General features: G+C 44.8%; 1 protein-coding gene and 1 long non-coding RNA gene across 5 annotated transcripts in view; one reads left to right on the forward strand and one right to left on the reverse strand.

Moving 5' to 3' along the window:
- Window positions 1–447: 447 nt before the first annotated feature.
- LOC137840702 (uncharacterized) lies at window positions 448–7,853 on the reverse strand. Of its 2 annotated transcripts, none has more exons than XR_011087617.1 (8): window positions 7,735–7,853; window positions 2,697–2,754; window positions 2,418–2,454; window positions 2,196–2,319; window positions 1,790–1,962; window positions 1,325–1,393; window positions 1,131–1,220; window positions 448–989 (listed from the first exon to the last, which is right to left on the reverse strand). It is a non-coding gene; the product is annotated as an uncharacterized lncRNA (long non-coding RNA). The 2 variants fall into 2 exon arrangements; XR_011087616.1 differs by having other exon boundaries at window positions 1,610–1,962.
- A 10,474-nt stretch (window positions 7,854–18,327) lies between these two features.
- nfia (nuclear factor I/A) overlaps window positions 18,328–23,105 on the forward strand; it is a 36,450-nt gene continuing 31,672 nt past the window's right edge. For 2 of the 3 annotated variants that reach the window (XM_049730748.2, XM_049730756.2), the window contains exon 1: window positions 18,329–18,583. In XM_049730748.2, the coding sequence (XP_049586705.1) occupies window positions 18,485–18,583 (99 nt within the window). In that variant the 5' untranslated portion in view covers window positions 18,329–18,484. Of the gene's footprint in view, window positions 18,584–23,105 lie in introns of all 3 variants that reach the window. The other variant, XM_049730736.2, reaches the window with a different exon arrangement.

Genomic DNA, 23,105 nt, shown 5'->3' on the forward strand with positions numbered 1-23,105 from the left:
ATTCTCGCATACAGCATTTTTTTTTTTAACGTCATGCGATCTACCAGTAGTAGCTTGGCGATCGACGTATTGAGCACCCCTGGTCCAGGGTGTGAAAATTTACATTTATTAATATAAAAATAGGTTTCAGTAACAGTCATACTTATGTTAGCTGCAGATACAAAACACACCTTTTGATGTTAAAATTAACCAAACGATAATTGACCCTAAATGAAAAAAATGTTTCAAACATAATTCGACCATCACAAATATGTGCAAGGTTTTTAAATCATATGTATGTCATAAATATATACATATATACATAAAATATATACATATATACATAAAATATAAAAAAAATCACGACTATTTTAATGGAACAAAACTACTAAGTTACAATATAAATATATACGTACATATTTTATGTAGGACATATGGTCATGAAGTAAATGAAGCTGGCCGACCAAATGCAGCTTGGACCAGGGTTTATTGAACAAACTCAAAAGACAAACTATAGATGCTCGACTAGGGACGTGAATAACTGAACAGAAGGACAAAACAAGACGAGAACAGACAAGCAACTAGAAGAAACAAGAAGACATAAGACGTAAACAATCTGACAGGCAGACAGGACTTAAATACAAGACAGTTAACGAGAGGCAGGTGACGGCAATTACACTGATCAGAGCACAAGAGGGGAGGGGCGAGCACACAGACACGCGAACTGAAACTATGACATTAAAACAAGGAAACGAACTGACAGATCTTGACACATATCAAATAAACAAAACAACCAGCTCGGCGAAACACAAGGGGGAAACAATATAAATATCACTCTTGTGGGGTTTTGATAGCCCCCTTTGCTACTCAACGCTGGAGCCCGTTTTAATTTTAAAGCCATTGTGGTCCTTGTTTAATCATCCGTGACCTCTGTGCGTGTCGCCAACAGCTTCTACAAAGATGAACTCGATGGACATCAGGCACCACCCATTGTAGACCTTAAGATTACTCTGTAAAATAAATATGAATATGGGAAAAAATAAAACACTACCTGTAAAATAGTTTTCACTTGATGCATCTTATGTTAGTCGCACATTTCGAACATGAAGCAATCGCACAGGAACGAGCTGACGTTTTTTTTTTTTATTTACCGGCGCTATCAGAGCAGTCTTCCTGAGGGCCCTCTGCACGAGTCACACGAGCACACATATTGAACGTTGTCATTGTCATTTGTGTAGAGTCTACAACAGAAAAAAAAACGTCACCATTGAGCGCAGCCACCACATCGTAAGCCTTCACTGTTGTCTTTTTTTAATCTACAGTACAGATGTCAAACTAATCATACCTGTCCATGGTCTTGGAAACATGCAGGTCTTCAAATCAGCAGCCTCCTCAGACAAGACTGCTTTGCAATCTGTATACAAGGAATTATGAACAGTGTCACAGAAGGGTGGAATTAAGACTAGACAAAAATGAATTGAGGACTTTTATTCTTGTAAATCAAGCAAAAAATAACTGAAGTCAGTAACTTTGACAGTACAGCAATTAAACCAAAGAGAACCCTACAGGTTCCATTTGTAAGCTATCAAGACTGAAGGGGGGGACCACAACAATCACAATTTTGACTAACCAATTCCATGCTTAATCATTCTGTCATTCAGTCTTGCATCCTGTTTGTCATATACTTCCATGGACATCATGTCAAAGGTCTCCAGATCAGTCATGGGCACCGTCCACTCTCCGCGTCACATTCTGAACGAGAGTTGAGGCTTCTCAGCCTGTCATCATTTTAGCGATTGATTTGACCCACATGCAGAAAAAACAACTCAGACGTCCAGAATGAGTGAGGAGTGTTTATTGGAGGAGCTGCGGTGGAGGTAGAGCGGGATGATCAGAGCCAGGAGCACGGAGCGGGAGCAGCAATGGTGGAGCGTGTGGAGTTCAGCCAGAATGGGGTGGATCTTGGCGATCGGTGGAGGTAATCTACGAGCAGAATACACAAAACTTGGTCAGAGAATTCAACGTGGCTGTGGCGGAGATCTTACTGCAGACCGGATGATCTGAAGAACGTGGCGTCGATGAGCAAGGCGAAAACTATGAGCGAGGAGCTAGAAACACAACCGCGGAGGTGATCACACTGAAGGGACACTCAGGCGACGAGCAGTTGACAGCATGCTCCTTAAGAGCCCTACTTTAAGGAGCCTGATGGGCCGTACCTGGGCCCTCTGCACTCTGCCACTCTGCTCACGGTTGCTCCCTGCGGACAAAAGAAGTATGCCACCCCGGACCCTGACACCGCCCAGGGATTGCCAGAAGGGGCTCCATGATGACCTTCAGAAACTTTGAGAATAAAGAGAAAAAGAAATAAAATGCTCACTTAAATTACTGCAGCTATGACCTCTTTTTAAATGACTAATGCCTACAATAAAAACTCTTACTTTTCCCTGTCATGGGCGTTTCACACTCACTTCCTAGCTGTTGAAGAATGAAGCAAATATTAGCTGCAAAATTCAAATGAACCATTCTCCAATGATAAACTTTGCCCTGTTTGGAAGTTCCATATTGAAGATTGCAATTACACTTTTTGCATATGCTCGACAGTAGCTAAGCATACATAAGTATATTCAAACCACCAATAACAAATCAATTTCCAAAGATAACGCAAGGCAGTTGTGATTACTTCTACAATCAAGAATAAGTCAAAAATCAATCTGTACCTTGTGGAGTCCATTCAGTTTTTAATACAGATGCTCCTCTTTTCTCCAGGCTTGGAGTCTGAAAAAGAGGGAAAGGGAAAAAGAAGATGTGTGACTTGACAATTCACCCATTAACTGCTGTTAATCACATAACACAATACAATCTTAACTTTTGAAGTGATTTGACTTAGAATTCCGAGCCCTGTTGAGCGTAAAACAAAGTTAGGTGCGCATTTTAATGACATCAGAAGATAAAAACCTACCGTAATTTCCGGACTATAAATCGCGGGTTTTTTCATAGTTTGGGTGGGGGGGCGACTTATACTCAGGAGCGACTTATATATGTTTTTTTTCACAAATTCTTACTTGATCATTAAGACATCACTTAGTTACAAGTATAGTTGACCACTTCCCATGTTATTTTTAGTCTAGTTGATCACTTCACATGCTTTTATATCTTTATCTTGAACATATTTAAAACATAAAAATACATCAAGAGAAAACATCAAATAAAGCAATTAACACTTTAAAGCACCATATCCAAGTCCACTGTCTGCTGTATGTACACTTGCTCCATTTTTGCTCCTCTTATATTTATTATTATTTGTTTATTTATAATTTATTCAACACTCCTATTTATTCATTGTTTGTGCCTTCTTGGTTTTTTTTGTGTTGCTTGTATGCATAAGTGTACTATGTCACCGAGGGATAGTGGGAACGTAATTTCAATCTCTTTGTGTGTCTTGGTATATGAAAAAAAATTGACAATAAAGCAGACTTTGACTTTGATAATTAACCAAATAAACAAAACAAAAAACTACATCTGAAAAAATTATATTTTCAGACGAAACTGGATGAGGGCGCTCTAAATTTCACCGTTGGCCGTGACTCATCAACTGGGCGGGCTTAAGAAAAATGGCACCAAAAAGAAACTCATATTTTGCAGGTTACAAACTTCAAGTTGTAAAATATGCAGCTGAAAACAGTAATCGAGCAGCAGAAAGAAAGTTTGGAGAACCGTGATGTACCAATGGATTACTATTTCAAGTGACGTCAGTAGCGCGGCGCGGCGGTTGTTTACATACAAACGTGCCCACATAAGGACTACCGGCATCATTAGCGGTGATCATTTCTAAGTGACACGGAGGACAAAGAGTTTGAAGGAATTAAGGATTTGGAGTGACATAGAAGGTTTGAAAAGCTATTATGGCTTTTACGCACGCCCGGTCCTACTCTACTGAGTCGGGGGCCGGCGCTCGGGCGAGTGGCTGTCCGCAAACGGTGCATGGGGCTCGGACATGGCCATTACGGACAACACCGGTCCGGTCCTATGCCATTGAGCTCTCGTGTCTGGAAGTCCACGCCGCCACACGCTTGGAAATTTGTTTTGTTTAATAAAGAGCCGTTTACCAAGCCCACGTCTATCCTTGTACTTTGTTAACGCTACAATATAGTTATATACTAGATCTGTGTAATAAAGACGAGGCTGACGTCAGAGCGCACGCGCGGCGATGTTGACAAAGGACGAGGAATTTGATCGATGGATTTAATGGATTTAAAGTGCACGGATGGTTTGATAATATTATTGCTTATATTATAGTTATTTGAAATATAGTTTATCTATCGTTATATGGGCCTGTGGAATATTTTGAAGTGCAAGCGCCCTCATTCGCGCGCATCCATTGTTGACAAAGAACGATCGATGGATTTAATGAATTGGAGTGACGCAGATGATTTTATAAACGTGTTATTCATGTAATCGTTTTCTTTAATAACTGTATATGTTACGTCAGGCCCATTCTCAGCTCTTCGTTTGTGTTTGTCACGTTAGCATACCTATCATTTAGCCTGTTGCTATCGTATCGAACGATCGATGGATTTAATGAATTGGAGTGACACCGATGGTTTTATAAGCATGTTATTTGTCAGGCTTGGAGCAGGGAGAGGACTCGAATGCAGAGTTTCAAAACAGAGGAGTTTTATTTTCTCCAATGGATTGCAGTAGAGAACAAAAGGCGCCTCAAAATGAGGGAAAATTGGCAAAAATAAAGCGCCTCAAAACGAGGGAAAAAAGGCTGACTAACATAACAAAGTTAATACTGGGCAACAGGGTATTCGCTAAACAAGGTTTCTCGAGGAATCTCAATGGCTTCGGGATCGCTAATGTTCCAGACAAGTCAAGACGCACTGGCACCAGACAAGAGGAAAGACGCAGGTTATATACACACAGAAGGAGGGGAACACAGGTGTAGACAATTGGGTCACGACACAGGTGCAGACACTTGGGATCAGGGAAGTCACGTGACCGGACGCACAGAGGAAGGACACACGAACTGGAACGAGAGGAGAGTTTCAACAATAAAACAGGAAGTGACAAAAACAAAACACGACAGCATGACAGTTATTTATGTAATAGTTGTCCTAAATCACTCTATATGTTACGTCAGGCCCGTTCTCAGCTCCTCGTTTGTGTCTGTCACGTTTGCATACCTATCGTTTAGCCTGTTGCTATCGTATCGAACGATCGATGGACTTAATGAATTGGAGTGACACCGATGGTTTTATAAACATGTTATTCATGTAATAGTTGTACTTAATCACTCTATATGTTACGTCAGGCCCGTTCTCAGCTCTTTGTTTGTGTTTGTCACGTTAGCATACCTATCGTTTAGCCTGTTGTTGCTATCGTTTAGCCTGTTGTTGCTCGTTCATGGGATTTTGTCGAATAAATTGCCCCCCAAAATGCGACTTATACTCCAGAGCGACTTATATATGTTTTTTTTTTTACTTTTTGGGGCATTTTATGGCTGGTGCGATTTATACTCCGGAGCGACTTATAGTCCGGAAAATACGGTACCTTTTCACGTGCCACTCCTTGAGCTAAATCTGGAGTCACAAATCACAACATGGGTAAAAAGGGAAATTACTTCTTTGCCATGCCATCAGAAAATCTGAAATTTGTGATCTATACTAACTGTTTAATCTTGTTTTTGTTTTATAATAGCCATGGCAATTTTTGAAAGCGAGCTGCTGACATCTGCAAAAGCAACGCCATTATATACATTAGTTTTGAATTCACATATGAATTGTAAATGCATACGGCATAACCTCTTGTCAACAATAACATTTCCTTTTTAAATGTAGGCAGTTATATGCCTTATATGTACAGTTATAAACTTTCAAAAATATTTTATTTACTTGAGATTTTTTTTACTTAAGAAAACCACTACATACATACTATGCATCGACATGAAACAAACGTTTTGGTATTTGAAGCAAATTCACTTAAGCTACCATCAACGTTTAGCGACCATTAACGTTTGTTAGAGATTCGCTCACTCCAACTTATTTTGCAAGAACCACACGGGAGACAAGTAAGTCCTTTTAGACACCTGCAGGTGGAGAGTCCATTCGTCGCTGTGTGTGCAGCGATGATCGAATGGAGGTCTAAAACTCTCCCTCCTGCAAGGGCATATTTATTAAGAGAAACAGAGTGGGGGTGAGAGTGGGCAGGTTTGGTGAACCCCCGGCCTCTGGTCAAATCAGAGCAGGGGGTGTTTTACGATGTTGTGGGAAACAGAACAACTTTGATTGCTTCCTCTGCAGCTGGTCAATCAAGCAGAGAATGCAACCACTTTACTTTACTGCATTGTGAGAGCAAGACAAGATTGGTTAATCATTATAGTCTACATTCCAACATAATCCTACGATAAAGATAACCTGGAAAACCCTAACAACGTTTGTGTCAGCTCTTCTCTTCACAATTGATAATAAAATGGACAAACTTTGCAGAACAAAACTGTCACGTCCGTGCCAGAGCACGCTCGGCCTGCACGTCCCTCGGCCACACCCCTTTCGTTACTGTAATGTCTGTCACCTGCTTCCTCTTGTTACCCTGTGTATTTAAGCCCTACCCGTGTGTTCCTCCGTGTCGGTCTACTTCTCTGTTCCGTCCCTCTCCGTACCCAGTGTTCCTGTCGTCTGGTTTTCCCCCGGTCTGTCTGGAGGCTCACGGTCAGAATTTTAACCTTGCCCAAGTAGACTTCTGTCTGTCGGTCTGTCTGTTTGCTGGCCGTGAGTCTCTAAACCAGGGGTGGACAATTAATTTTTACAAGGAGCCACATGAAAAACCTGAGTTGTGTCAGAGGGCCACACCTACGATAACTTAAAGCTGCTCAATTTTCTTCCATTGTAAAATGCACAAAATTATTTATTTTAAATAGTTGGTACTGGTAATAAGAAGAATACAATTATTCTGTTTATATTTATATTAAGCTATGTGAAATTGTGGTGTATAGGTCAAATTAAAAAACAATCATTAATCAGTACAATTTATTCTTAACTTCTTTAACTTTTCCTCAAATGACAAAGCTGCTGCATCTCTGGGTGTGAAGTTTGATAAAAAGTCCTTGTTGGGCTTGCAGTTTTGCTAGCAATGCATCAGCCTCTGATGCGCCCTGTTTATCAGACAGATGTATTTTTTCTCATGCTTGGTCGTGTAGTGGCGACTCAAATTATATTCTTTAAACACAGCGACCTGTGTACCACAAATCAGGCACACGGCTTTACCTTTCATTTCTGTAAAGAAATACTTGGCAGTCCATGTCTTGTTGAAAACACGGCGCTCCTTGTCAACTTTTCTTTTCTGACCGTCAGCACACATTTCTCGGGCAGCATTACTTCGCACTGTTCACCTTCACGCACAGCTCACATACACGTACGCTACACGGAAGTGCGACGCCTTTCGAAATAAAAGCAAAACAGTTGTATTGCACGCACGACACAATTTATTATTTTTTTAAATTAAGTAGTAATCAAATATAATTTACGATTGGCCTCATGCGGGCCAGACAGGAACGCGCAAAGGGCCGGATGTGGCCCGCGGGCCATAATTTGCCCAAGTTTGCTCTATACCGTCTGTGTCTTCGGTTCCCCACCTACCTCCCTTCCAACTCCCTTTCCCTTTAATAAATCCTGGTTCAAGCTGCATTTGGTCGCCCTGGCTCAACTCATTCCTGACAAAAACAACAGCTCTTACTGAAAAACCTCGAAGACTCACCTGATACCAGCCTTCCTTTGTGTCTTTTTTTAAAATTTTGTCTGTAGAAGCAACGGGCTCAAACCCATAGGACACTTTACTTGCGCTGCACACTTCTTCTTCTTGTTTTTTTACGGTGGCGCACGTGTCTGCCCCTAGCGTTTCGAACGAAGCAATACAGCATTGCAATCCCATCCAATTACAGCTGGTTTAGGGTTCAATATTTCATATTAGATGGATTTAATTTTGGCATTTATGGAATAACCTAAAATAGACTTTTATATCAGGTTACAGAAATAACCACACTTCACAGGGATCATTGGTTGTTTAAAACAAAGCAATACAAATTATGTACATTATTTATACAACTTATAGCTGGTTTATGGTTTAATATTTCATATTTGATGGTGGGGACAAACGGTATAGAAAATGGATGGATGATGGATGGATTTAATTTTGGCCTCAGGTTACAGAAATAACAACACTTCAAACAGATAAATGGTTGTTTAAAACAAAGCAATACAACTTCTGTAGATTATTTATACAATTTACAGCTGGTTTAGGGTTTAATATTTCATATTTGATGGATTTAATTTTTGTTCGTCTATGCGATGCCCTGCGATTGGCTGGCAACCAGTTCAGGGTGTCCCCCGCGTACTGCCCGATGACTGCTGGGATAGGCTCCAGCACACCTGCGACCCCCGTGGGGACAAGCAGTATAGAAAATGGATGGATGGATGGATTTAATTTTGTTGTCTATTTTAGGTTATTCCATAGCCCTAATATCAGGTTACAGAATTAACCACACTTCACACAGATCAATCAATCTATTTTAGGTTATTCCATAGCCCCAATGACACTTTACACCAGTGGTTCTTACCTGGGTTCGATCAAACCCTAGGGGTTCAGTGAGTCGGCTCCAGGGGTTCGGCAGTGCTGAGTGCCAGGCAGGGAGGCAATGGGTCCCATTTTTATAGTCTTTGGTATTACCCGGCCGGGGTTTGAACCCACAACCTTCCAGTCTCAGGGCGGACACTCTACTACTAGGCCACTGAGCTGTTTGGGCTATTTTAGGTCTATAAAATAACCTAAAATAGACCTCTATATCAGGTTACAGAAATAACTAGCAACGGGTGGGGGTGGGGTATCACCTCCACCATTGAGACCTTGAGGCCCGGTGGGGTGGAGCTCATCCTCAAATTATGCCGACGAGGCAAGGAATTGATGCAAAGCGAGGCCGACCAGTCACTAATGTTTGTCCAGTCGTGAAAGGCCGAGACTCCCTGCAAGAAATACCAGGAGGGGGGAGGATGGGGGCAGTCTGGCTAATAAGGGGCAGGCATGCGGGCAGGCGGGGCGGCTCCCGCAGCGTTGCACATTATCATATTTCCACGTAATTACTTCTTTTTCCACTTGAAATGAGAAAGCAGCTTGACAGTGCGTTCGCCGCCTGCGGAACAACGAGGCGCACGCTCGTGAAATGCTCATCCACCGACACGGACACGACGAGCATACGCGACATCACCACAAAAAATGGCTGCATGGAACTACACGCAACGGAAGCAAACAAAAAAAAAAATTGTGGCACACACAGACGTGCACGCACACACACACGCACCCACAAACATTCACCCCGTCATATGTGGGAATTCCAACTCACGATGTCGGCACACAAGACAGGCAAGTGTACCCCTCCGCCATCAGCGACTACCGGCAGGCAAAGCTGCACTTGACAACAAATGAGGTGCGCACACAACGTCACAACTACGAGCAACAACTTGACTCCACTCAAGTACATAACACGAACACACACAAAATACCTGTTTTGGCATCACGCTGCGCCATCGCGATTGAGGAAAGGAAACAACACGAGAGCATGCAGAGGAAATTACAACGCACCTAAAGGGAAATGTGCTTTCGGGAGTTTGCAAGCATATTTTAAGGTTGTGTTAAACTTATAATCATATTAATATAATATCTAGTATTGGAGTGCTCGTGTGGATTGGTGGGGGGCGAAGAATGTGCAAGCAAACTGCATGAACTTGTTTTCTTGGAAGTGTTGTGTATAGGCCCAGACAGGGAGTACCGGACGAGAGAACACCTCAAGGTCAGGAATGAGAACAACAGCACGTCTATGTGTCTTGGACTTCGCGGGAAATTCCAACCACCTGACCTCCGCGATAGCACCGACACGGGGAGGAGATGGCCATCCACCAATCATCTCACAATATTTTGCATGCTTTAATATTCATATTGTGTTTCTTTAAAACTGGGCAACCCGGAAGAATGTGTCGTCTTTTGGTGGTCACAAAAACGCACGAGTTTTAGTGTGAGGGACCCGGGACCCAGGCCTGTATTAGTGCGCTTTGTCAGGAATAAATAATTGGTAAATTTGGTCTAATTGATCTACTGGTCTTCTCTTTGACAGAACGAACTCGCAAAATTGTTAGGTGCGCCAGTGTGTGGATTAGGACATAGCAATTTATGTGTTAAGTGTTGATCGCAATTTGGAGTCAGATCAATAACTAAAATCCGTAACCTAACACACCGCAGCAAAACAAGACAAGATACGTTGCCGACAACAACGCAGCGTTTGCGTCGACGATGTATGTGCGTTGAGGACGGTGACACGCTTGTCCTCGCTCGTCGTCCGCTCCCGGGGCTCCTGATGACAAATTCTGCAAGCGAGCGAGGCGAGCGTGCGGCGGGCCGTAGCCGTAGCGGGCGATTAGCAGCCCCCGGCGAGAGAAGCTCTGGCGCGGGGACAACAGCCGCTTGCTGTCCGATGGCGTCGGGGTGATTATTTATTTATTTATTTATTTATTTATTTATTTATTTATTTATTTATTTATTTATTTATTCGTTCGTTCGTTCGTTCGTTCGTTTATTCATTCATTTATTCTGGTGGCACGGTGGGGCACTGGTTAGCACGTCCGCCTCACAGTTAGGAGGGTGCAGGTTCGATTCAACCTTCTTGTGTGGAGTTTGCATGTTCTCCCTGTGCCTGCATGGGTTTTCTCCGGGCACTCCGGTTTCCTCCCACGTCCCAAAAACACACATGGTTGGCTGATTGAGCACTTCAAATTGCCCCGATAGGTGTGAGTGGGATGGTTGTTCATCTCTGTGTGCCCTGCGATTGGCTGGCAATCGGTTCAGGGTGTCCCCCGCCTCCTGCCCGATGACTGCTGGTATAGGCTACGGCACGCCCGCGAACCCCGTGGGGACAAGCGGTATGGAAAATGGATGAATGAATGGAATTGGCTGGCAACCAGTTCAGGTTGTCCCCCGTCTACTGCCCGATGACTGCTGGGATAGGCTCCAGCAAGCCCGCGACCCCTTCGGGACAAAGCGGTACAGAAAATGGATGGGTGTATGGATGTATGGTTAGTTATTTATTTATTTATTTATTTATTTATTTATTTATTTATTTATTTATTCACTATTTGTTATTTATTTATTTATTTATTTACTTATTTATTTACTTATTAATGCGTCAGGATAGTTTGCTGACGGGCGGCTTGCGGTTTGGCCGAACTGCAATAGCGCATGCGCACATGTACGCATAATCAATCAATCAATCAATCGAACAATCAATCAATCAATCAATCAATCAATCAATCAATCAATCAATCAATCAATCAATCAATCAATCAGTCAATGATTTGTGGCTGAGGGTTCGGAGGAAACTTTCTTGGCTGCACATTTGCTTTCAGCCACGTTATGCGCAAACTGCGAAAACACATGAAGTGTTTATCGAAAAGCGTCAGTTATTTTGAGTGTACATTTTCAAATAAAATACAATCCCTACAAGCCGGGACAAAAATCGCATTTTGGTTATTTACGGCGCGCGAGTGTACGCCAGTTTGGTCGCATGTCGCTGCGTGTTTGCGTCTTTAAGTTTAAACTAGCCGTATTGTATAGAACTTTGTGCAAAATAACGCATGTCCCTCCGCGTGTGAGAAGAGTGTGGGGGCCGCGGCGAGGCTTGTGGCCTAGCTCCAGTTCTCTGGCCGCCGCCCAGTTGCTTCAGCAGACAGAGCGGTCAAATGGGCGCTTTCGCAGCCAGATGACATCACTGTTCGTGCGTGTGCCCGTATTGGATTCTCCCTCCTGGCGGAGGTGAGGGCGTGAGGAGGTGGCAGCCAAAAGGCCGCCCCGGCGGGCTGGCGCGTCGAGCGCCTTCACCGACCCACACATGCATGCAGTTTGGGCTGTGAAAAGAGCGCAGGGACGCACGGCACGGTGAGGCTGTGTCGGCCAACTGTTGCACAGAAGCGTGACACCACGGACAGCGCTCGGTTCCACATGAGGGTTAGCAAAAAAGTTGGCAAATAAGCAAAGAAGTCGAGAGACGTATAGCCGACAGCATTTTGGAAGAGCAGCCGCACTGAGCCATCTAGCCGAACCGCTGTAGCGGGTCATGAGCTGAGCGCGCCCGCCTCACGCTGGTAACCCTGCACGGGCCTCCCCTGTGGAACTCCCTCCAAAATCCTTGAAGGTTGGCACCGTTCATGATCGCCGGAGCAACTACACGTGTCAAGATCCCGGATCGATGACATGCACCATTGATAAAGAATGGCAACAAGTCAGAGATCACCGATAGAGGCAAAAGTCCATTAGCGGTCAGCTCGCTCACCAAACTTGGCTTCGACAAGCCCCTCCCCCTCGACCAGCTCAGCTCCGCCTTGGCACAGTGAGCCGTCTTGTTTTTTGTGTTTGCGGAACGTCTTTGCTGCTTGTTATGCAAATGAGCTGGTAAATGTCAAATTAGCATAGATTAGTGCCCTCGCACGCAGACAGTTGCTTTACATACGCCGAGACACCGCCCGTCACCGCGGGTGACCGCCACGGACGCCGCCGTCCCATCGCCGCGGAGACTGATGCAACGCGACGGAGCGGATGCCGCCTTGACGGACGGACAACCGGACGGATGGGTGGATGGCGGGGGCGTAGCTGAGAGGAGGAAAGCCACATTATGCTAATAAGCTCCTTCACTCAAAGGCGGCCCTCCGTGTCACCCTCGGACATCCTTCACTTGCTCCCTTTCTTATCTCATTCGGGATACGCACACATTAAACATACATGATGGGGGGGGGGGGGGGGGGGGGGCAGGTGGTAGTGTGTCAGTCCAGATGTTGGGGATGTTCTCAGTTGAATAGATAACTCACTTAAACACTTTTCATTTATTCATTCAACGTGCTGTGCAGTGTGCACGCGCATTTACTTCTCATGCAAACACACGAGCACGCCTACGGAAATTTGCCCCAAAGCTTTTTTCATGAAAAAACCTACTCACATTGGTATTTTGCATGATTTCAGGTTTTCTCCCCACAGATTCGTATTTGTAATGCTGAACTTTTAGAGGTGTTGAAATTTTGGCATCAATACTTTTTACCTTTGGTGGCTCTACTCAATGATTACCTTTACAAATATATAAAGATGTGCTATATTGGGCGGTGGCTCGGTGGCGCACTGGTTAGCATGTCCGACTCACAGTAGGAGGGTGTGGGTTCGATTCCACCTCCTGCCCCCTCTTTGTGGAGTTTGCATGTTCTCCCCGTGCCTGCGTGGGTTTCCTCCCACATCCCAAAAACATGCTTGGTAGACCAATTGAGCACTCCAAATTGCCCCTAGGTGCGAGTGCGGATGGTTGTTCGTTTCTGTGTCCCCTGCGATTGGCTGGAAACCAGTTCTGTCATCGTTTTGCCGATTGGTTTGACCCACATGCAGAAAACCAACTCAGAAGTCCAAAATGAGTGAGGAGTATTTATTGGAGGTGGAGGTAGAGCGGGAGGATCTGAGCCAGGAGCGGGAGCAGCAATAGTAGAGCGTGTGGAGTTCAGCCAGACGGGGTGGATCTTGGCGATGATCTGTGGAGGGAATCTGCGAGCGAAATACACAAGACTTGGTCAGAGGATTCGATGTGGCTGTGGCGGAGATCTTACTGCAGACCGGAGGATCAGGAGAACGTGGCGTCGATGAGCAAGGCGAGAATTAGGAGCGAGATTTAGGAGCTAGAGGCACAACCGTGGAGGTGATCACACTGGTAGGGACAGGCGGTTGACAGCATGCTCCTTAAGAGCCCTCCTTTAATGAGCCTGATGAGCCGCACTTGAGCCCTCCGCCACTCTGCTCACGGTTGCTCCCTGTGGAAAAAAGAAGTACACCACCCCGGACCCTGACAAGTTGAGGGTGTCCCCCGCCTACTCCTTGATGACGGCTGGGATAGGCTCCAGCACGGCCGCGATCCGCGTAGGGACAATGCAGTACAGAAAATGGATGTCATATTGGGTTATTTTATTTGTATTTTACCTTTTCCAATATTATTGACGTAAACACATGTAGACAAGATAATGAGGAACACCTGCATAGGTGGCTGAGGGAGCTGATTGGAAAACACAAGGGGCGGGGCTAATGAGAACAGGTGCATGGGAGCAATGATCTAAAGAGACCATGAAAGAAGGGACAAGAACAACAAACCAAGGCCCAAATAAGAAGTGAGAAAATGGCAAATTTTCAAAGTCAACACATTTTGTTTGAGATGATTTTTCATCATCGTCTTGCTGTGGAATATATGGATGGGAAAAACATCTGTGCTTCAATTTTAAACTCTAAAATTGTGTGAGAAGCGCCAAGGCAGCTATAGCAAGCAGCAAGCCTGCCTTGCCACAAGTGTTGATTTCAATCCATCGCTGCCGCTCTCTTGCCACTCGGTGCAGGCGAAGGCCATCGAGCGTGATCATAGCCACTGCTGCCCTCCCGCCTGTAAAATATTGAAATGCTGGCTGGAGCCGAGCCACGTCGGCTGCTGCTTTGGCCCGCGGCTCCACGTGCATGGCGAGGGTGCAACATTTTCTCCAAATGCAAACGTGTAAAATGCAAATGGGACATATTGTGGCGGTTACGGGCTGGCTGAGCTTTTGCCCCCGGGTGGCAGTGGGAGTTGGGCGGGACTGCTCGGACCATTCATTTGACCTCGACCATTCAGGAGCCACTAGTGCTTGGTTTTTGGACACCCCCCCCCCCATGAAAATAGGTGTAATTTCATTCCTCTAAGTTTGGTTATGTTTTCTTTTTAGGCCATTCCACCTGCTCCATAGCGCAATATGGCCGCACCCTCACACACACTCCCGCCCGCCGTCATTGGCATGGCACGCTAACCGTGACATGGGTGAGCAGTGGGGTTCTGATATAGACGCGCTTCACATTACTGCGTTAGCATTCGCCCCTGACAGATTTTAATTAGCATCGTTAGCGTCATTAACCCCAGATGAAGCCGTCACTTTGTTGGTGTGTGCGCTTTGTGTTTTGCGTGTTTTTGCGTGCATTTTGTCGTTTGGCAGTCGTGTGTTGAAGTGCGAGCGTTGTGCATGCAGCGTCACTCGCTAGTTTTATTCTCAGTGTACAAGCAGGTGAGTTTTACAATTGCGTGCAGCCCGGGCAGCAACGAGGGAAGATGCAGGCACGCAGAATTTCATGGTCGTCCCATCCATCTTGCTTTTGCTCTTCCACTTTGCTGAACTTCCTTAAGAGAAAAAGAGCAAAACGGCTCCATCTGCAACATGGCCGATGTTCCGGGTAGCAGATTGACATGCGTGTCAGACATCTGCTGGGGTGGGGGGATGACATATGCGTTGTACGCCCCCGCCACAAGACTTTGACTTTGGAAAGGACACAAGGTCACGCCTAGCCCTTTTATTTTCTTCAATAAGCTGACAAACCCGAGTGCGTGCAGGACACACATGTGCCTTTGCTCGTGTGCGTGTGTGTGTTTGAACTCCTATTTTGGCTAGGTGTGAAGGATTGGGATTTAATGGCAATTCTTACCATATGCAAGATTATCACGGCTATACTGCAGCTAAGCTGAGCGACTCTGGTGTCTGTGAGCAAGTGTGGATGTGATTGCCAATGGCAGTAATGTTGCCCACTGTGGGCCGATCACATTAATTATGTAAATGAGCAGTTAAACCGTGCTTGGGGGGGTTCGGGGCTCGTATTGTTTGGCTATGTGAGTAAACGGGGAGGCTGGAGGCTAACCCTCTTCCTAATAGGTCAAACGCTTGTGCTAAGCTAGGCTAACTGTTTCTTGGGCTTGGAAAATGTTTGATAAGGTATGCTAGCACTTCCCTCCTGAGAAGTGCGAGCCACCCTTTTGGGTACCACAACATGGTACAAGTTGAATGAAAGCACACTTTGTAGCATTATGGGTCCGGGCGCTACACGTGGTTTGCCCTCCGAATAAAAGTGCGTGTCTTTTTTGGGGGGCCTCCCTTGCACCGCCCGGCAGAGGAGCTCGGCTCAAATTGAAGACTTCACTATTCAAAGTGAAGTTTTGGACTGTTTATGAAGCCAAAATGAACAAGGAGGCCTTTTTCCTGTTTGCCGTTTCTTCTCCGCAGTGAGGTGAAGGCCAGCCGCGTCTTTTCTGTCTTTTCACTTTGGAAAGCTCCCGCAGGTGACGGTGGGCATGCACCGACGTCACGGAATGTAATGAGCGTGCCGCCTGGACCCAGACGAGCCGCTTGGCCGCCGCTCAGCACCACTTCGGCTGATGGTCGGCAATGGGCCGAGATGGATGCGGGCCAGCCTTCCTTAGTGGCGGCCAAGTGGCGTCCTTGCCGCCATGCACTTGGCCGCCGTCCCGGCGAGTAGGCGGCGTCCTCGGGGCCTCTCAATGCAGCCGGCGATTAGCTACGCCGACGCTCCCGCACGTCGTGGCGTATGAGCGGCGCCCGCTAACGCGGCACGACACGCGCAAACACCGGGGGCTACACGCATGCACCTGTCAATGTGAGCACACGCGCTGACTTTGTGCTCATCACTTGACAGCCACGGCTCACATGGCATCGCCGGACGAGATTAAACTTTGCAAAGAAGCGTTTTATTAAATATTAGATCATATTGGTCATGTTTCCATCGCGGCTCTTTACAACACGCTTGATGGAATGTATTACAAAAATGACGTGCATGCGTGGTCAGCCCTTCTCACGTTGTCTTTGTCTTTTTTCATTTTTGAGGGAAAATCGAGTCCAAAGTTGTAAAAAAAATGACATTATTGAGTTGGCACACACGCAGCAGGCAGATGGCACACACGCACGCACACGCTCACACACACACAGACACACAGACACACAGACACACACACACACACACACAGTTGTTGAAAAATAGCTGGACGGTTCACTCGCTGACGTCTACATTTCAAGTGTGTGTGCGTGCATGTGCGCGTGCGTGTGTTGTTGGCAGTGTGTGCAACGCAGCTGCTGCTACAGTGAACATGTCAACAAATCAGAATTAATTAACCTTTCAACTGGGCCCTATCCTCAACCTCGTCTTCATCATCATCATGCTTTTCATCATCATCATGCTTCTCATCATCATCATCATCATCATCATCATGGTCCTCCCACAATGTTGTTTGCCCTCTTCGCACCTTCCAGCATTCCTGCTGCTGTGAGTGAGTTTTGAAGCGTGCGCATCCCAACGCAAGCGGCCATTATAACACTTTTGGGTTCTGGCGGCCCTCGTTGCTTCCACTAAACAAAATGGAAGGGAAGCGGTGTTCCTAATATTATGACGTCATTCAGGGGCAACCTCCAAAAAGGTTTTCAAGTCCAGTAAACCACCCAAACAAAGATGCACCACCCACACACTCACACACCACTAAATACGTGTGTGCGTCTGCATGTGTGTGTACTGTTGGGATGGGGTGGAGGGGTGTGATTAAATATGGCTGGCACACCAGTGTGCGGTCATGTGGACCAGGAGGCGGGACACAGCGCCGAGTGGGCGGATGGCCACCACGGCAGCCTCTGGCGATACCACCCCCCCTTCCGCCCCAATATGCCCCCCGTACAGGCAAAGACAAAACAGATGTCAACCGTGGCGTGCATGGGCGTGTGCGTCAAAAGGTTGTTTGGAAGAATGTGTCACGGTTGCTCCAACATGAAGATCAGAGGCCAAGTTTCCATTTTGAAAATGTTGTTCCACCTAGGTGAGACTCGCCTACGTCCAATTATCTAAGTGGAAGACGCTCTGCTGACGCCTGACAGACACCTTGACATGCAGGAGGTCAACAAAAAAAGACAAGCATCATGTCAGGTCGTCGTTATCACAGTTGTTTTTGTGGTCTCGGCTGCTCGCAGTTCTCAAGTTTTTGATGTGAACGACTTGCACATTCCTGCTCAGTCAGCACAATGGCACCTCTGTGTGTACCTGCGCGTGCGCGCCATGGAGGTCAGGTATTCCTGCCAGTTCCCCGGCCACGTAGGAGGCCTCTTTTCAGATGACCATAATCCATTCGACTTCATCAAGTGAACTAATTTAGTTGTAAGCAAAAGTCAACAAATAATCAAACCGGGAAGAAATTAAATGGTGGCCAATATCTTTTGAAAACAACAAAATCCAAGATGAGCCAAATTAATTGTGAACAAAATTTGACAGCTAGGCAATAAAAAAGTGTGTCTGCACTTTGGGTTTACCTTCATGTAAAGTGCAGTTGTGTATAGATATGTGTTTGTGTGCACATGATTTGGGAGTGTGTGCGCGTCCATGTATGTAAGGGGAGGGCGGTCGGCGGGAGGGGGCGTGTACGTGTCTCACCTTGCCAGATAACTACTTCCTGGGCTTCATGTTCCTCATCTTCCTCTTCTTCCTCTTCGTCGTCTTCTGGTCTCGTCTTCCTGGCTGGCACGTGCGTCCGTCCACCGTCTGTCCGCCTGTCAATCACTTCGTTGCTGTCAATCACTTTTTCTGCTGAGCGCGCGCACACATGAGGTTGATTGACGGCGCCATGGCGGGAAAAAGCGGCGCGGAGGCTTCCGTCAAATGGCAACTGTGCTACGACATCTCGGCCAGGACCTGGTGGATGGTCAGTACACGCGCATTTATTTATTTGCACGCACCCGCGGCTTTTCTTCTTGAAATACAAAACGAAACAAAAAGTGCCTTGGAGTTTGCATAACTGTGTGCAGTTGTGTATTTGTGGGGGTTTTGGTTCGCGGCGTGTGTGTATTGCGAATGTGCGGGTCCACAGAGAAGTAAGTGACTTGTTTTATTTTTATGTAAAGCAACACAAAATATAGCGACAGTAATAATGTGTGTGTGTGCGTGTGTGTCAGTGTGTGTGTGTGTGTGTGTGTGTGTGGGTGTGTGTGTGTGTGTGTGTGTGTGTGTGTGTGTGTGTGTGTGTGTGTGAGAGAGAGAGAGAGGGAATGTGTTTGTGTGCGTGTGTGCGTGCGTGTGTTTTATGACTAAAATAAAATCGTAAACGTCAAGGTGCATCTTAGTCATGAAACGATGTTTTCATCTTAAAATAAATTTAGATTATTATACATTTATAGGCAATTGAATTTTATTGGTACTTTTATTCAGATGTTATTGTTTCTTTTTAAAAAAAAATTCCGAAGGTTTTATTATACATTTATAGTCAATTGAATTTTATCTGTACTTTTATTCAGATGTTATTGTTTCTTTTTTAAAAGAAATCTAAGGTTTTATGTATTATATATGTTGCTGTTAATAGCGTCGCTTACAATGTGACATGCACGAGAGGCATTTTGATGCATCTTGTCATGATTATAATCAATCTAATTTCATTAAGGCTTGTGCACTTTTCTTCGGTAAACTTGATCCATTTCACTGTAGGAATTAAAAAGAATTCCACGTGAGTATTTCAATTTTTGCCACTTTCATGCAAATAATTTGTTTTCATGTTTGGAATTTGTCTGACTGTAGCATGTATTATTTGAACGATATTTGAGCATTTTAAAAATGACATTAAATGAAACAAATGATTGCACATGAGCGTTTAAATTCTCCCTCTTTTTTTATTTTTTTGCAAACATCAAATATATTTAATTTATCTAAATATTAATTAATATATTTAATTATATATTTGCAGTTGACATTCTGTCGTTTTGTTTTCAATGTTCTCACTTAAAATGTTCATATTAATTAGCGGCAGTATTGTAATCGGAGCTCAACAGGGAAATTAATGACGTTCTCTGAAGTGACATAAAATGAACATGTTTGGAAACCTGTTCTGGTTTGATTTTACACGGCTGTCCTTAAAAACTATGAAATGACTAAATAATAATAATAGTAATAATAAGTATCGTGACATTGGCGTGTGTTGTATGACGTTATTCAACATCGCTTTTATATTCGTTCATTCGTCCCATTTGGAACATTTGTCCTGACCTCCGGCCAGGGAGCGTCGGAGCGTGCGCGAGGTCGCGCTACCTCATGCACATACAAAAATCACTTTTTGTTATTCATGTTCTTTAACTTTTTGACGGCATTATTATAAATACGAATATGACTTGTGAGCGTGTAATTATGCAGTGTGTGGTGTGTGCTCTTTTGTACTTCAATGTTTGCGTGCGTGTGTATGACTGCGCCTGCTTATTGGTGAGATGTTTGTTCGCTAGCTCAAAATGTCTTGAGCTCATTGGAAGGTGCGCGTCAACGTCGTCGGCAAGAAGGGAGCATTTGCTGCTCCATGTTAGCGTTAGTGAGATTAGCCATCAGGAAATTGTGGGATTAAACCTGTCTGCTTCAACTTCCTTCACATGCCCCCCCCCACACACACACACACAGGCCACCCCCCACATTGTGTGCCTTTTGTGTGCCTTTTCTGTCACCACGACAACCACCCTCAAACACGTATTGTCACATGAATGGATCTTATTGGTGGTTCTGTTCTAAATCTGAAAACGGGCCTAAAGGCGGTTATAATGCTAAACTATTTCTATGACCCTTGGGTGGACTCCAGTGTCAAGATGGACAATCATGCTGCTACAATGCTAAGATAAAATGTCAATGCTTAGTTTGATTATGAGACGAAGCGAGGCTACCATGCTATGTTGGACGTTTGTTAGCGTGCTGAACATCTCAGCGAGGTGAAAGTGAGGCCATAGTGGACCATGTTTGAAAGTATGATTGACACAATGTTTTCCCATAAAAGCTGAGCAGCTGTGGAAAAATGCAAACTGCCCCTTTAATCCTATTTAATGCTTTAATGCTTATTAAAATAATCAAACAAATGGAAACACTAAAAGCGCTACTTACCTTGCCAAAGCGACGACAGCTAGCCGCCAGATGTTCGCCTCACGTAGAATTAGCGTTAGTTCGCTTTTATTTTGGAACAGTGCCTCACGTGGTTCAGATGAGGTTGTAAGTTTGGCTTCAATGTTTAGCTTTGCTACGCTATATTTCGATTGCTAAGATACACAGTGACCTTCGATACTAAATTAGCCAGCGGTGCGAAGCTATACTAATGATGCAAAGCTACACTGTCATCCTAAAGTGCATTGTAATGCTAAATTGCACGAGAAAACCAAGCAAAGCTGCCGGCCGTTTACCGTCATGCATCGGCATCTGCGGTGAAATCAAGATTTACATCAGTATCTGCACTGCCTTGTTTTAGGCGATTAGATCAGACATGAGATGAATAAAGGTTCTCTTAGGTCCCAGTGTTAGGCTGCGCCACTACTTGGGCTAATGCACAGAGGTGTCAAATCCAGATCCAGACGGTGAAAGCCTTGCCACAGTTGGAGCTTCTACTCAATCGGCAGGTGACCGAGCTTCCGGGAGCTTGCTTACCCACCAGCGCCGTCTACCTGCCGCTTGAGTGGAAGTGCCAACTGTGGCAAGGCTTTCACGTTCTGGATTTGACACTTATGGTAAAGGCAACATGCATGAGACAACATGTTGACAAAAGATGACCAATAAAGGTTTAATCATCTCCCAAAAATAACACCACATGAATGCTAATGCTAATACTGATGCTAACGCATGAGGATAACATCTGGCAGATGATAAGATGGCGAGGAAGTTACCGTAATTGCCGGACTATAAAACGCACCGGATTATAAACCGCACCAGCTAAAATTCAGGGATATTTCAGTTTTGTTCTTACATAAGCCGCACCGGACTATAAGCCGCATGTGCACACGAGTTTTTTTACAAAGAACGTTTTTAACGTTTTAATAACATACTTGAACATGTCTTTCTAAACATTGCCTGTGACGCAGCAGTAGTACCGCAGCAACGCGGAAGTGTGCACGCGAGTTATTAGCAAAGAAAGACTGGACACAGAAAGTTTTTTTAAAGCTTTAATAACATACCTTAACATTTCTTTCCAAACACTGCCTGTGACGCGGCAGTAATACCACAGCAACACGGAAGTAACACAGCAAAGTCACTGAGACGCGGCGGTAACACAGCAGCAACACAGCAGCAACACGGTAGCACAGCACTAACAGGGCTGGTTAAAAAAAAACATACCAGTAAAAGTAAAAAAAGAGCTGTCTTCATCTTCTTCCTGTGCACTGAAACCATCGAAGTCTTCCTCCTTAGTGTCCGATTGGAATAGCGTTAGATATCCTTCGCCTCACACTTTCTCAGTCTCTCTTTCGTCGTCGGTTTTATGCATTTCTTCGAGTGTGAAGAGGGTCTTTTCATGCTAATCTTATTCATGCACGAAGCGCTAAATTACATTAAACTAGCGAGCGACACGTATAGCTTAAAAGCGGCATCGTATGCATTTCTTTTGTCCCCCATAATGACGGTTTGTGTATAAAAGCTTCCTGTCTTTGTGTGAATGCGGGTGTGTGCGTGATGCGCGAGACGATCAAAACACAAACTGGCACGTCTTCTTCGGTGCATTATCACTTCTTCGCCTGTCTCGCTCTTGCTTCCTGCTAGAGCGCCCCTTGGATGCCGGAGGCCGTAAAAATCCATAAGTACGCCGCGCCGCCGTTTAAGGTTCAAAGTAACCTTCTGAATAAAATGCATTAAAAGTTCACATTCATTACAACTAGTTTTTGGTGAGCAAAATGTCAGAAGAATTGAATTTAAATGCTGATTGATTGGGTTTTAATACAATGCAGATGGTCCAAACAGCACCACTGCTTTGTGTAATCTCTGAGTGATATGGCAGAGTAAGAGAAAGGGTTTAGAGCACAGGTGTCAAACTCAAGGCCCGGGGGCCAGATACGGCCCGCCACATCATTCTATGTGGCCCGCGAAGACAAATTGTGCATCATTACTAGAATTGCAAATTGTCTTCACTTTTAATAATATCTTTTTTTAAAATATTTGACCAGTCTTTACTCGTCTGATTTGAAAACGAGTTATTTGTCAGTTTGTTTTGTAGCTTTTACTGTATATAATAGTGTCAAGAGTAAAAGTGATCAAGTCATCACAAAAATCACGAAAAAAAATCTTATATAAGCCGCACCTGACTATAAGCCGCAGGGTCGAAAATTATGGAAAAAAGTCGCGGCTTATAGTCCGGAAATTACGGTATGTTTCAAAATAAGACTACGCTAATGCAAATGGATTCAAACGAGGTTGTCCAAGGACTCATTGTTTTTGTTTCGTTTTGC

Source organism: Syngnathus scovelli, chromosome 10, assembly GCF_024217435.2.
Source record: "Syngnathus scovelli strain Florida chromosome 10, RoL_Ssco_1.2, whole genome shotgun sequence".
NCBI lineage: Eukaryota > Metazoa > Chordata > Actinopteri > Syngnathiformes > Syngnathidae > Syngnathus > Syngnathus scovelli.